The sequence below is a fragment of the Cupressus sempervirens genome, chromosome 10 (assembly GCF_028749045.1).
Source record: "Cupressus sempervirens isolate cs-2001-9-10 chromosome 10, ASM2874904v1, whole genome shotgun sequence".
Classification (NCBI taxonomy): domain Eukaryota; kingdom Viridiplantae; phylum Streptophyta; class Pinopsida; order Cupressales; family Cupressaceae; genus Cupressus; species Cupressus sempervirens.
In genome coordinates this window covers 14,021,874-14,035,709 of record NC_143127.1, presented here as the reverse complement: position 1 = coordinate 14,035,709, position 13,836 = coordinate 14,021,874, and the positions used below count along the sequence as shown (strand labels likewise).

The 13,836-nt window shown below is 38.1% G+C and overlaps 1 protein-coding gene and 1 pseudogene across 1 annotated transcript in view; both read right to left on the bottom strand.

Moving 5' to 3' along the window:
- LOC149532323 (uncharacterized) overlaps positions 1 to 11,206 on the bottom strand; it is a 56,372-nt gene extending 45,166 nt beyond the window's left edge. Inside the window, exon 1 of the mRNA XM_089804949.1 lies at positions 10,875 to 11,206. Within this exon, the coding sequence (XP_089661075.1) occupies positions 10,875 to 11,096 (222 nt within the window). The 5' untranslated portion in view covers positions 11,097 to 11,206. The remainder of the gene's footprint in view (positions 1 to 10,874) is intronic.
- On the bottom strand, positions 1,150 to 1,902 carry LOC149532324 (putative carboxylesterase 16 pseudogene; annotated as a pseudogene).
- Positions 11,207 to 13,836: the final 2,630 nt, after the last annotated feature.

Below are 13,836 nucleotides of genomic sequence, written 5' to 3'. Positions count from 1 at the left end.
AACTAATAAACACCAGAAATATCCTGGGAAAACCCTTCGAAAAGGAAGGAAAAAACCCGGCCACACAACAAAAATATATCTTTATTGATAATGAAATGTTCCAAGTGTACAATATTTTTTGCTTGATGCAAATATATAACAATAGAAGAGACTCTTCACATCATAACCAAAGTTCTCTTGATATACCCATAACTCCTATAATTAATTATAACTCTTCGGATATTCATGCCTCAATCCATGTGAATGACACATGTCAATTACATTTAATATTACAAATTAAACTTAAATGACCTTTTCAGCTGAAGATGCAGATTTTGAGAGATAAAGATCTCTATTGCAGCTACAAACTTTAACACTCCCTCTTAGCAAAAGAGAGATCTTTTAGCTGAACAATCACACAAAATTGAAACCAAAAAAAAAATGTCAATGATAAATTCTGATCATACGAATTCAAAACATAATTCATGGAGTTTCTCAACATGAAAACCTGTAACAATTACTCATATTCATGGAATCACTCAACATGAAAAGATTTGTAAGAAGTTCACAGCTAAGTCTTTAATCACGGATTCTCTCAATGTGAACTATCATGGAATCTCTCAACATGACATCTAACTCCCATCACGGAATCTCTCAACATGATGACATCGTGGACTCTCTCAACATGATGTTTGTGAACTCTCTAAACATGATGACATCATGGACTCTCTCAACATGATGTTCGCTATCGCATAGTGAAAGAGTTATCATAGCTGATCTTACAATTTCATTTATTCACACAAGAATAAAATAGGCAATAACAAACTAAGACTTAATTCCAGTTAAGTCTCAAATTTTATAAATACCACAAGCATCACAAGCATCTATGAGAGTGATGGGGATTCCATAAGTACTCCCTCTCAACCTCAATATCTCCCTCTGGAGTTATAATCCTTGTGTTGTTGCATCCTGCAAAGAGAGATTAAAAAATTCATAGATTTAAATGCTTTTCCAAAAATAAAAAGATTTTACTCATAATACTTATATGATGTATCGTAGTTTCTTTAACACGCAGAATCAAAACCAGTGTTTATATATAGGACTGTATATAGAAATAATGCATATAGTACTCCCAAGTACCCGTGTACCATAGTGACCATTATACTTATCTCATATTTCCTGCACAGAGGCGACATAACCTTCGAATACTACAATTGCACCCAGCTTGTCGTTCCTAGAAGAATCTCCAAGAGCTGCTAGCCATGGCTCTACAACAGAGGCTCCAAAAACCGTCAACAATTTGGCAATGTCCATCTCCTTTGTAAGGACCCTTAGGGGCATGCATAAGAGACTTGTTGCATTCGACGAGATTAGCCTGTTTAGCCAACCACTTGACAGCCTCAAAACCATCTTCAAAGAGTGTTGGATACTTGTTCTCTAGAGCAAGCCTATATCCTACAGCAATAACTATTGCATCCAACAGTTTAACCATTCTACGGCAAAAGAAATCATTGGAAGCAAAATCCTTGCTTCCAGCCACAAACCCTCAGCTATGAAATTGCTGCCTCATCCCCATTGGTGAGTGGCGTGAAACCCCTTTCTTTATCACCAGTGCTGCCATAGTTGCTCCTCCCGATGTTGTTGATTCCCTCGCGGCGTGATTTCAATTGCCCCCGCATAGTTGCTTCTCCTATTGTGGTTTATACTACAATTGAATTCCTCTGTTCCATCTGCATCTTTCATTGAATTTCCAAATAAACCAGATGGAGGGGGATTGGATGCCTATCTTAGAGGTAGAGATGACTTTGGGAGAAAAATCCTAATCGAGAGATTGATGAAGGTATTAATGTGTATGTCCTTGGTTGCAATCCCATCGACAAATGCAGCATTTGCAGGCACAAAAGCCGATCTAGAGCTTGACATAAACTAGGCATTTTCAGCAAATCTACCTACTCCTCTCTCAAGGGGGAAATGGAATTTGATCTGGGCGATCTGAGATGATGCTAGTGACTACCTATGTTTACATGATTTCTATCCATCACAATCGGAGATACCCCATGGTTATGCTTTTGGATCTGACAAAGCATCACCCGAAAAGATGATTTATCCTTTTTAAAAAATCGGTGACTTGAAATGGTAGAGGTCCAACATCCACACTCGATCCAATATTTAATTTGGAACCTAGCGAAGCAAGTAGAATATTGATCCACGAGACGTCTCTTGTCAATCACGATGATACTTTTACAGCCCACCATTACAAACTTCTCATGCCATTACTACTCAAATAGAATGTGACTCTACTATATACATCATTTATACATTAAGATTTCACAACACAGAGGTCTCATCAAAAAGAAAAAAAATCACCGTAAAGGACTCTACAAAGTCGAATATCCTACACACGATATGCAACCAAAAATATATAGAAAAAAAATTCTCTCTATATCACACAAGTGACAAAAGATATTTGTATATATCGCACCCGATAATTCAAAGAACTAAAGCACATAAAGAGGACAGACGATAGGAGGAGACCAAAGATGAAACATGGTAGGTGAGACATAAAAAGAATATGCCATCATACTAATGGTGCTAGGTCATAATTCCAGCAATAACACTCTATGAAACACCCTGCCGCTACACCAAAGAGCCACAAAAAAAATATCGATGCAAAGATGCCACAAGAAAATTCCCATAGAATGAAATGACTTTAATAAATTGGAGATACCATAAGGATAAAGCGACTTTGCCAGTTTCAATAAGAGAGAAAACGACAGTGTCCAAGAAAAAATGGCATATGATGAAAAAACTTCCAAACAAGAAACATAAATGATGATATGGATCACTCCTCCGTATCAATAGGACAGGTGCCAAAACACAGAGAAAAAAAGGTTAGACACGGGCTTCATAATAGCCTTGAGTCTAGCACAATTACTTTGTTTTGAAGGATCATCATCCAACATATCATTTTTGTCGCGATTCAAAGCCATATCTAGAAAATAAATAAATAAATATGACCAATGATAAAACATAGCTCAAACACTCAAAACAAATTATTGAAGTCTTGATATCTCTGCAATCTCATACAAAAAACTATTTTGAGGGTCATAGAGAATGATGAAGACCCATTTCATATGTAGACTTAACTTAGAAAATTGCTACTATCTAACCTTGCTCTGATACCATGTTAAATCTAGAGTCCAGAAATCAATGGAGATAAAACAACAATAAGAAGGCAAGAGCGAACTAATAAACACCAGAAATATCCTGGGAAAACCCTTTAAAAAGGAAGGAAAAAACCCAACCACGCAACAAAAATATATCTTTATTGATAATGAAATGTTCAAGTGTACAATATCTTTTGCTTGATGCAAATATATAACAATAGGAGACTCTTCACATTATAATCGAAGGTCTCTTGATATACCCATAACTCCTATAATTAATTATCTCTTCGAATATTCATACCTCAATGCATGTGAGTGACACATGTTAATTACATTTAATATTACAAATTAAACTTAAATGACCTTTTCAGCTGAAGATGACAATAACAGTAAAAATGTCCAGATTTCGAGAGATAAAGATCTCTATCGCAGCTACAAACTTTAACAATAGCATTGGTATTTCTCTTCAGGTTAGGTTGATCCTAAGAACTATTAGTAATTTCTCTAAAATGCTTCCAGGATGGAACGAGAAAAATAAGGATGATGAGAGATTGCATTCAAGGGAGTAAAAGCTTGATGCATCCTATGAGGAAGTCATGCAAGTTGAAGAATGAAAACACAGCTCGTTGTCATAGGAATGAGTTGGTGGCACGTAACTAGAGATTTCTTGTAGAAGAATAACCTATTCAAATTGTCCTGTGATCGGTCTCTTCTAAAAGGACGAAATGAAATTGTGGTCAAGAGGTTAATGCAAGTGCTTGGAGCTTCAAAGGGAGACACCATCATGAAGATTTGTTGTGATCTATAATTTTCTGTAAGAGAGAAATATGAGGTGAAAGCCCTTCTAATGTATATTTCTTTGTGAGATAAACATAATGTGAAAGCCCTTGTAGTGTATATTTTTCCTGTGAGAGAGAAATATGAGGTGAACACCCTTTTAATGCATATTTGTCTAAGATAGAGAAATATGAGGTGAAAACCTTTGAGAGATGTGTCCTTTTCACACATGGGAGTAGCCATGGTGGATGCCATGTCGAGAGATTTCATGATAACATTGCATTGAGTGATTTGAATAATGGGCAATATTTGCTTCTTTCCACACATGTGAATAGTCATGTTGGACGTCATGCTAAGAGATTCCATGACGACATCAGATGAGTGACTTGTGATGTGAGCTTGCGTATATGTTTATTTCCACACATTGGAGTAGCCATGGTGGATGTCATGTTGAATGATTCCATGATATAAATCTTTTCCACAAATGGGTGTAGCCATTACAGGTGTCATGTTGAGACATTCCATGACATGGATATTTGGATGGATACCTCTCTAACTAAGAGCGAGTGTTGGAATATAGCTTTGGGAGATATCTTTCTCCCAATTTTTGTGATAGTCATCTCTCTTTATAACTATTGATCACATGTTTCTAGTTCATCATTAGTGGTTTCCTTTTTTCAATGGGCACTTAAAGACAATGAAGAGTCTTTGTCCTGGTGACAACAATCTCTTCAGTTGGCTTTACAGACTCTTCAAGTGTTACGACAGACTCTTCAAGTCAAAGATATACTCATTATACTAGATGACATTTAAATCTTTAGGGGTTACCGTTTTCTTATGTTCCTTGTTGTGATGATCATTTGTGGTTCAATATTTTTGTTAGAGTATTCTTTGTTAAGTGTCTACAGATTCGGAGAAGAAATCATTATTGCTTTAATTTGTATTGTAAATTAGACACTTGTTTATCATTAATTAATTGATTTTTGTGATTGGCTTTTTATCCCTCGAGTATGAGGGCTTTCCCAGGATAAACAATGTGTTCATTGTCCTATGTATTACTTTCTTTCTGATTACGTACATTTATGTTCCTAAAACTAACAAATAGTTTTGCTCAAAGACACTACATGGGGTCGTCGTATAAGAATTTAATGCACAATTATTTATAAAACTAAACAAGATGTATGAGCAAGATTGGCACTCCTTGTAATTGACCACTCCAAATCTTAATTATGTTTTATCCTGGCTGCCCTTGCATTATTTCTAAGTTACCGGTTCAAGTTCGGTTTCAAGTTCAAAGTTCAAGAACCAGTTTGCAAGTTTGTCAAAATTTTGGAAAGGGGTTTGGGTTCATTTGGGTTCATTAGTACAAAACATATAAAAATTATTAAAAATAATATGTATATATACATATTTATGAAGTATGAGTTAAATTAAGAATGTAGCATAGTAGCATAAACACATTTAAATAACAAAAACACCATAAACTTGTAATCATAGTGATCTTACCATCATATAGTCATAGTGCTCATACCATCATATAGTTCAACATCAAAGATTCAAAACATTAAAAATAAATTGTAGCATCGAGTCCAAGTATCATTGTTTCACATTCATTGTTCAACTAATGGAATAAAATTCTATTAATATTCTACGTTCTTCAATCTTTATCTTCTTTATATTCATCTTCTTCTCCTTCTTCATTTTCTTCTTCTCAAGCATTAGTTGACTCAGCAATAGAGCTAAGGCCAATGGGATCAGCAGCAGCAACAATGAGAGGCCATCAAAAGCATTTCGTAACAACCTTTTAGAGTTGTGGATGCCAACAACTTACTAAATTTTGCAAAAAAAACACTAATTTGCCATCCATGGAGCCCAAAAAGCATGTGGTTCCAACTGGGTTCAAACTTGGTTCTATTTTTTTGGCCCGGTTCACCCAAGTTCAAACCAGATCAAATCAGCAAGCAAAAAATGGAACCCTGGTCAAAGCAAGTTCGAACCGGACCCGAACTTCGACCCGGTTCAAACTTTTGTAGGTCCGGGGGTGGGAGAGGTACCCTTGCAACTTAGCATTATTTAATCACGCGCGCTTATAAATTTGTACCTAGGTTTAGAATTGTTGTGTCCAAAAATCTAGTATATTGCAAAAGGGTTCTATTACTGCACCAGCCATAGAGCATGATAATCCACCCTTCCCAAAATTGCTTGTCCTCAAGCAGTGATTGTTTTAACCAAATCCTTTCCAAATGAGGATCCCTAACCCTCCCTTTGATCCTCTTTGTGATATAATTGGCTTAGGTTGCGTACCCCTAATATTATCTCAAGGCATATATCTTTGTCTTTAATTCAATGTGAGTTATCTTGAACAATGATTGGAATTTGCAAAGTTTGTAATTATAAGACAAGTTTTCTCTCATCAATTATAATCATACAAAACTGTTTTGGTTGGTCTTATGGATCTCTTCCAAACAAGGCAAAGGCAAACATCCCATATATTGAGATAAGAATGAGAAGCATGACTCACACAAATGACCTTAATTGCAATGCTCCTTCCTAAATAAATTCATATATGTTTTGGTTCACCAAAAATAGAAATCTCATGATGATAGGAATATTTTTACAATAATCATAGGTATTCATGGAGTAGGCATGCTTAACACATTAGGTATAAACCAAACACACAGCATACACATGAAAATGCGAAGCATACATATGAATATATATTTAGACACAAAGCATACATGTGAATATATATTTAGACACAAAGCATACATGTATCGTTAGATCCCTCTTTGTGACTAGAATGCATTCATTGATTCATCTTTACCTTGTAGATTGACAAGATCAAAGCTCTAATACCAATTGTAATGTCCCCTTTTCTGATGCCCTAGTTTTTGCCCTAAAATTACAATTCCAAGCAAAAGAAGAAATAGAGTAGAGTTAGCGATATCATTTAGCAAGTGTGGAACAATACAGATCCTAGTTGAGACCTTGTAGTTATGTTAGATATTTATTGAAGCATAATACATAAAATATATCTTTTGTACTAGAAACAGTTTCCAAATCAAAGGATAGACCTTACCTACTAGGTTTAGGAACATTAACTCAATCGTATGAAATTACTAATTTCATTGATGGAGTTCCTTGGAAAATCATGTAAGGTACCTCAAGCTTATTCCTTTCCATTAAGCCCAAGAGCACGGAATGACACCAGCCATTCATCCTATTGGCCCCACTTGAGGTGGTTCTCCTTGAATGGAACTTAGGTGCTACTTGCATCCTTATTATGTATTCCCCTAGAACATCATAGAAGGCACTTCGAGCTTATTCATTTCCATCAATCCCAAGAGCACAGAATAACACTTGCCATTCAACCTCCTAGCCCCACTCTGGGTGGCTCTACCTGAACAAAACCTTGTAATAATTGAATCACTCATGTGTGCTCTATTGCACCTTCCAATAGATGGTTCATGTGTTAAAAAATCTTTAATATCTATTAAGCATTAGCCACAGTAGCATAACTGCTTATTATTCCTATTGCTTATCAAGTGGAAGGTAAGATAACAAATCAGCCAGAACAGAATTCTCTGTATTATGCATCATACCAGACACCTATGTCTGTTGATTTTCCCTTAGTAATTCTGAAATCAAATACTCAGTTAAGTCCCTCAAATCAGATAGTTAAGATTGATTGACTTGCTGTTTATTTCTCTCCGAAGACCAATTGCTTGATGCCTTCCTTTTAAATCTTTGATTGGATAGGGTCATGGCCATCAGAAACATCTCCTTACCATTAGCAAGAGTTGCAATCTAATAATATTTGAATATTGCTAATGACCTACCTTAATCAGGTCAGCCCCTCAATCATGATCTAAATCAGTTCTGTAATTGATAAATATTTTCCAATTATCACTTTCTTACTCCTTTCTTTGTTTCATATTAAATACCACTTACAATTTCACGGTTGATAACTATCATCTCAGGCTTCTGCCTTATTTTCTAGTTGATATCATTTCTGATTAAAACATACATGTCATTTCCTCCATCCTTTCTGATTTATTTCATTACTATTTCTGCTTTTAAATGATCTGCTCTGCTTCTGCCAAATGATGTGGGCCGATCCCCTTGATTCCTTCACATAAACTGTTTTATAGCTTCCAAACACCCCTTCAACTAAAGCAGGTGATCTTTCTAAGAGTCAGCTTGGCTTATAAACAAATTTTTTTTTCAATCTTTACCAAAGGCCGCGCTCCCGAGGCAGCTCAACCAACATTAACAGTGTTGTCTCTTCTTCTAAGAACACTAACATGAGGTTGGTCTATTAGAAATTTAAGCAAATTTATTTATTAAGTGTACAAAGGTTATGAGTGTGGTCGGCCCCTCTTTGTATTTGACCATTCCAAATCTTAATTATCTTGGTCAGCCCCTTGCAATATGTTATCACTCATGCTTATAAATCTGCGACTAGGTTTGTAACTGCTGCATCTAGGGCTTTAGACTGCTGTGATTAGGGTTCTAATGCTGCTGCAACCAGGGGGCATGACAGAGGGAATCTCACAGGCTGACAATATCCAGCTTTGATATCAACTATACATCCCCTTTTTAATTCCCTTAGTCTCAATCCCTAGCACACACTATAAACGTGCACAATCATTTATTTAATTATTTATAAGAAATACTGATTTTTAACTTGCTGGTTTAATATTTTCAGTCAAATTTATATTTATTAAATTGCTTTGGATACTCAGAAATCTGCCGAGACTTATTCTATTCTATGGTATTGTTGCAGCAGTTTAATACAATGGGTGGCTCCAGTAAATACTTTCTAATCTGCCTAAGCCAACATTTTTTGTCCACAAACGTAGAAAGGAAAATAATAGGATTTTCATCCTTTATTTTTCAGGCCTTAAGAGGTTTCTTCCTCGGATTGTTAAGATATTGTCCACCCTACATAAAAGAAATAAACAGATTAAAATGTACTCAATGATGAAACAATTCTCCTAGCTTGAACTTTCTTTATACCCATCTCCCACAAAAATTGCAACTCCTCTCATGCCTTTTTATTTACAACCAACATGTCACTAACATCTAATCTCCCTTAAACAAGCACAGCTTCCCAAATAAACCTACCAACATGTTGGGGATTGTTTTTAAGAAAGAATATAAAGAACTGCAGCTGGGGAGATTGTTAATGCCAAGGGCCCAAGATAGATACCCAACAGACTGGCTACCTGTAGAAATTGATTCACAGGGAATAATATACTAATAAATTTAAGGAGAGGGCATTACACTATAATTTCCTATGATAACCAAATTGCAATAGATATTAAAGGTGAAATAATTGTAAGTACGCAAAAATCATGTCATTTCTCATTCCCACTTGTTATTCCCAAGAGCATTTTCTGTTCCATGCCCACCTCTGACAAGAGGACTTCCCGTGCTTGCCTATAAAGTTGGATTTAGTTCCCTATTGTTCTCTACTAACAAATGAAAACTCGAAACGATTTGAAAAGATTCTTAAACTACAATGGATAATAGTCCAAGTTGACTTGATTTTAGTTCCCTATCGCTCTACTAACAAATGAAAACTATAAACAATTCGTAAGGATGCTTAAACTACAATTGATGACATTACAAGCTCACTTGATTTCACTTGCTACAAGCCACTCCCATGAAAGAAACATGCATGTTACAACAATGGAAAATAACCAACCATCTGCCAATATTGTGATCCTAGCTTACTTTATCAATTCTCGCTCGAAGTTCTTGCCACTTTCTTGCTTGTAATGTGATCCAACATGTTCCTTCACTTTCCACACCATCATATAAGTGGGTCTAAGAAGCAATCTCAAATATGAAACTGTAAACGCAGAAAATGGTATCAACTCATACACGTATATGCCCCTCCTTGTCTCCAAAATGGACATGCTGTTCAAGCTCATCCTTGAAGAGTGGAAACCTTCTACCTAACTCAGACAAATATTATTAGTTTCTGCCTGCTATCTTGTTGTAGGCAGTGGGTAAAGAATCAGCTAAGTGAAGATTCACCTGAAATTGCCTTTTCTGACCATTTTCCCATCACTTTTCAGTTGGTTGAAATAGTGAACCTCAGAAAACCCTGTGATAGTTCTCTTTAAATACATTCCTTCTTTCCCAAAAAGCACTCCAACTCATTGCACAGTTTTTTGGAACATTGAGCCACATCCATTTTCTGACAGCTAAATTGAGCGGTTTATTGATTAAATTGCTCCCGCCACCACCTTTGTGAGGTACTACCGGAAGCAAGTGGCAAGAATCCATAAACGGTACACCAGCAACACTACCAGAGATTTTCATAGATCTCTCCTCCGAGTTTGAGTGCAATTCTTTCAATAACCAGCTTCTGTCGCTTGTTACACAGCTCAAACACAAACTCAAGCTTATTGAAAGTTATGATAGCAGTGATGCTCAAATCCAAGCTCACTTTACTTGAATTAAATTTGGTAATAAAGTATTGTTGTGAGGTTTGCACATCATCGCCCCATTGCAAATGGGGACCCCCTCTTTTTGCCTTAGCAGTGGTAGTAGTGGTCTTAAGTGGCTTTAGCTGGCAACATTTTCAAGTCTCCAAGTCAAGCCAAGGAAGTGATTTTGTGCAATTTTGTCCTCCCGGGAAGTCATGACTATCAGGGGTGTGAGCAAAAGTTGAGCTAAATCTACCACAGCACTCTATGTGTAATATTGCACGATTAATTAGACCTAGGTTTTTATGTTATTTATAATCTGGAAAGCAGTTGAACTAAAATCCTAGGTCGTTTGAAACCACAACCATTCAGCTTGTAATTTCCAATCTCGACTTCATAAAATTGAAATCCATATACAGATAATTTAATCATGATTACTTTCCATTCCTCGGCAAATATCATAATCAGCTAATAAGAACAAGAAACAATATGTTTGGTTGAAAGAAGCAACCTGTGCATGTGGATGAGAATTAAAAAGATCAGGATGCACAAGCTTGAATAGGCGACGGAGTTCTCCCCTCAGCGAAGGAACGGATTGTTCGTACTCCTCGTGAACAGCGTTACCTGATCGAACGTGCAATGTGTGTTTTGTTATTAGACAGGGGGGCAGGGATCGAAACTGCGACCTCCCGCTCATTATTGCCCTCAGGGCATTCGCTACGCAGGCCTGCATTTGCGTTCATTCCTCCCCACTCCAAAGCCTGCAGCTTTATTTTCTGTCCCCTCCCAAATATAATTGGCTTTTCCGTCTCCATCGTTATTTGCCCATTTTGTTCGCCATTCTCTATGCGGCACCTTATTTACTGTAATCAGTAATTAATTAAAAAATCTATAATCATTGTTTTTCAAACTTCAATTGTTAGTGACAACAAGAAGAGTTTTTCGCTCTACTAGGGTTTCTTGCTTCATGCAAACTTTATGTTTTCTTGTGTACGAGTCTTCCTCTGAGCTTTCCTCCTGTAGGCACCACTCGTCAAACCGCAATTACTATGGGAGCTTTTAGGTTAGGATATAATGGCTCCGACCAGTGGTGAACCAGTTATTTTTGGTTTTCATGTTGCTGCTTCAGACTGCCATGGCGCTGCCTCAAAACAAACACCCGCGCAAGTTTGTCCCGAAGGTCTTTCACGAGGTAATCCTGACATTATCCTTCCTTTACAAGAATTTGATGCTGCTTGTGATTGGTTAGAGCAACATACCTTGATAGGTTATTTTGTTGGTAGGACTCCTCCTGAAGCTATGCTCCGAGACTGGGTTAACAAATGTTGGACTCCTCATGGAGTCCGCCTTGATGTTGTGCAAAACCTTATCAAAGGTTTTTTTTTTTTTTTTTATTTCGCTTCGCTAACCCGTCACAAGCAGACGCGGTCTTTAACAACAGACCTTGGTCTGTGCGTTCCTCTCTACTTGTTTTCCAAAAATGGTCCCGAGACTTCATAGTCTCGGATGATAAAAAGCTTAGGGTTCTTGTGTGGGTCGAATTTCCAGGTCTTCCCTTGCCATGCTGGCCTTTCATTGAGTCCATTGTCAAAACCCTTGGCAAAGTTGTCACCAAGGAGCCTGAGAAATTTTTTAATGCTCGCCCACAGCGACGCGTTTGCGTTGAAGTTGATCTTTCCAAGGATCTCAAGGATTCTGTGGAAATCCAGATTGGAGCTCAAAGCTTCTCCTAGAAGGTGATTTACTTGAATCTACCTAACACATGTTATAGGTGCCAGTCTGCGGAACACAAGATCAAGGATTGCCCTCTGGCTATGCCTAAGGTCAAGCCCATGCCTAAAGAAGCGCCTGCGAAACAGGCTGAAGGCAAAAAAGAAGAATGGGTTACTATTGGGCGCAAGGGCAAGGTTCCCTTGAATCCCTTGTCTCCCAAGCAGTCTTATGCGGCGGTCGTCACAGTTCCTCCTATTCCCACAGGAGTGTCCGCACCAGCTAGCATGGGGACACAAGTGGCTTCCACAGTGCCTATTCTGGGGGTTTCGTAGGTTCCAAACCCTACTAGTACGCAGGGGATTAAGGCGGCTGCCAGGGTTTCTGCCTTGGTTGGGGTTCGTGCTCCTCCTGCAGTTTCTTCCATCATGTCATCAGCAACAAGGCGTTCTTGCAGTCCTCTAGACGTGCGGAGAAACCAGAAGTGAAACGACAGGCTATTAGGTCAGAGGATTTCTCGTCTGACTTCCACCTGATTTCTACCTTCTTACAAAATAGCTACTCCTCTCTTGAGGATGAGGATGATATGGAAGAGTTCTCATGAACTTCCTCTCCTGGAATGTTCGAGGTCTTTCAGACCTCCCCAGAAAATTCTATGTCCAGGACACCCGTCATAGACTTGGTAATTTAGATTTTCTCTGCCTGCAAGAAGTTAAGATTTCTGGTTTCATGCTTTTTGTTGTGTGTTGCATCATTTGGTAGGATGCCATTATGTTTTCCTCTCAGCATGAACCTAGCCGAGGTGGTGTAGTTACTCTTCTGTCACCTCGCCTTCATTCTGCTATTATTTCACACGGTTCTGACCCCATGCATAGAATTATCTGGCTTTTGTTTTCCATTCACAATCATTCTTTTGGAGTCATTAATGTTTATGCCTCCAATGATGTTGTGGAAAGGTCCCAGATGTGGGTTTGGCTAGCTAACAACTTGCCTCCTACTACTTGGGTCATGTGTGGGAACTTCAATATGGTTGAAGTAGCATCTGACAAAGATGGCATTCTGCCCCTTCGGTGGACAGCTGGGGAAAGAGAAGTCTGGTACTACATGCGATATAAATTGGGCCTCTTTGATCCCAATACAAACCACCGCCAGGATAGTGGGGTCTGGCACACTTGGTCCAACTTTCGAGCTGGCTTTGACCGCATTTTAAAACGTCTCGATCGTGCTATGATCTTTGTGCAATCTTTTTTCTCTTTTTCTAAAGATCGAGATCTGCCTATCATTCCCCTGATAGATGTGATGTTATTCGACCACTATCCCATCTATTTTGTCATTTCTTGGCAAACAGTTGTCCCCAAGGTGCCCAAGTCTCAGTTCTTCCTCAACGCGTCTGTGCTATTGCATGCTTCCACCATCTCCCACATCCAACATGTCTGGAATTTGGAGCCACGTCCACCATCCTAGCGGGGATGGATTCAACGATGGAATGATGCCATTAGCAAAACTGCTTGGTTTTTGCACATCTATGGGCACCAACTGGCAATTTTCAGGAAACACTCTTATGAAGCCAAAACCCTCACCCTCAAAAAAGTCTCTGAGGCTCTCACCTTCAACCCCTTTGATGTGGATTTGCAAATTCATCTTGCCAAGCTTCGCTATGACAAGCAAATTGCTAACAACTATGCTACCCATGGAGCTCAAATCAAGGCTCGTCTCCACTGGTTGGAGGTTGGTGATAAAGCTTCGAAGGAGTTCTTTTAGGC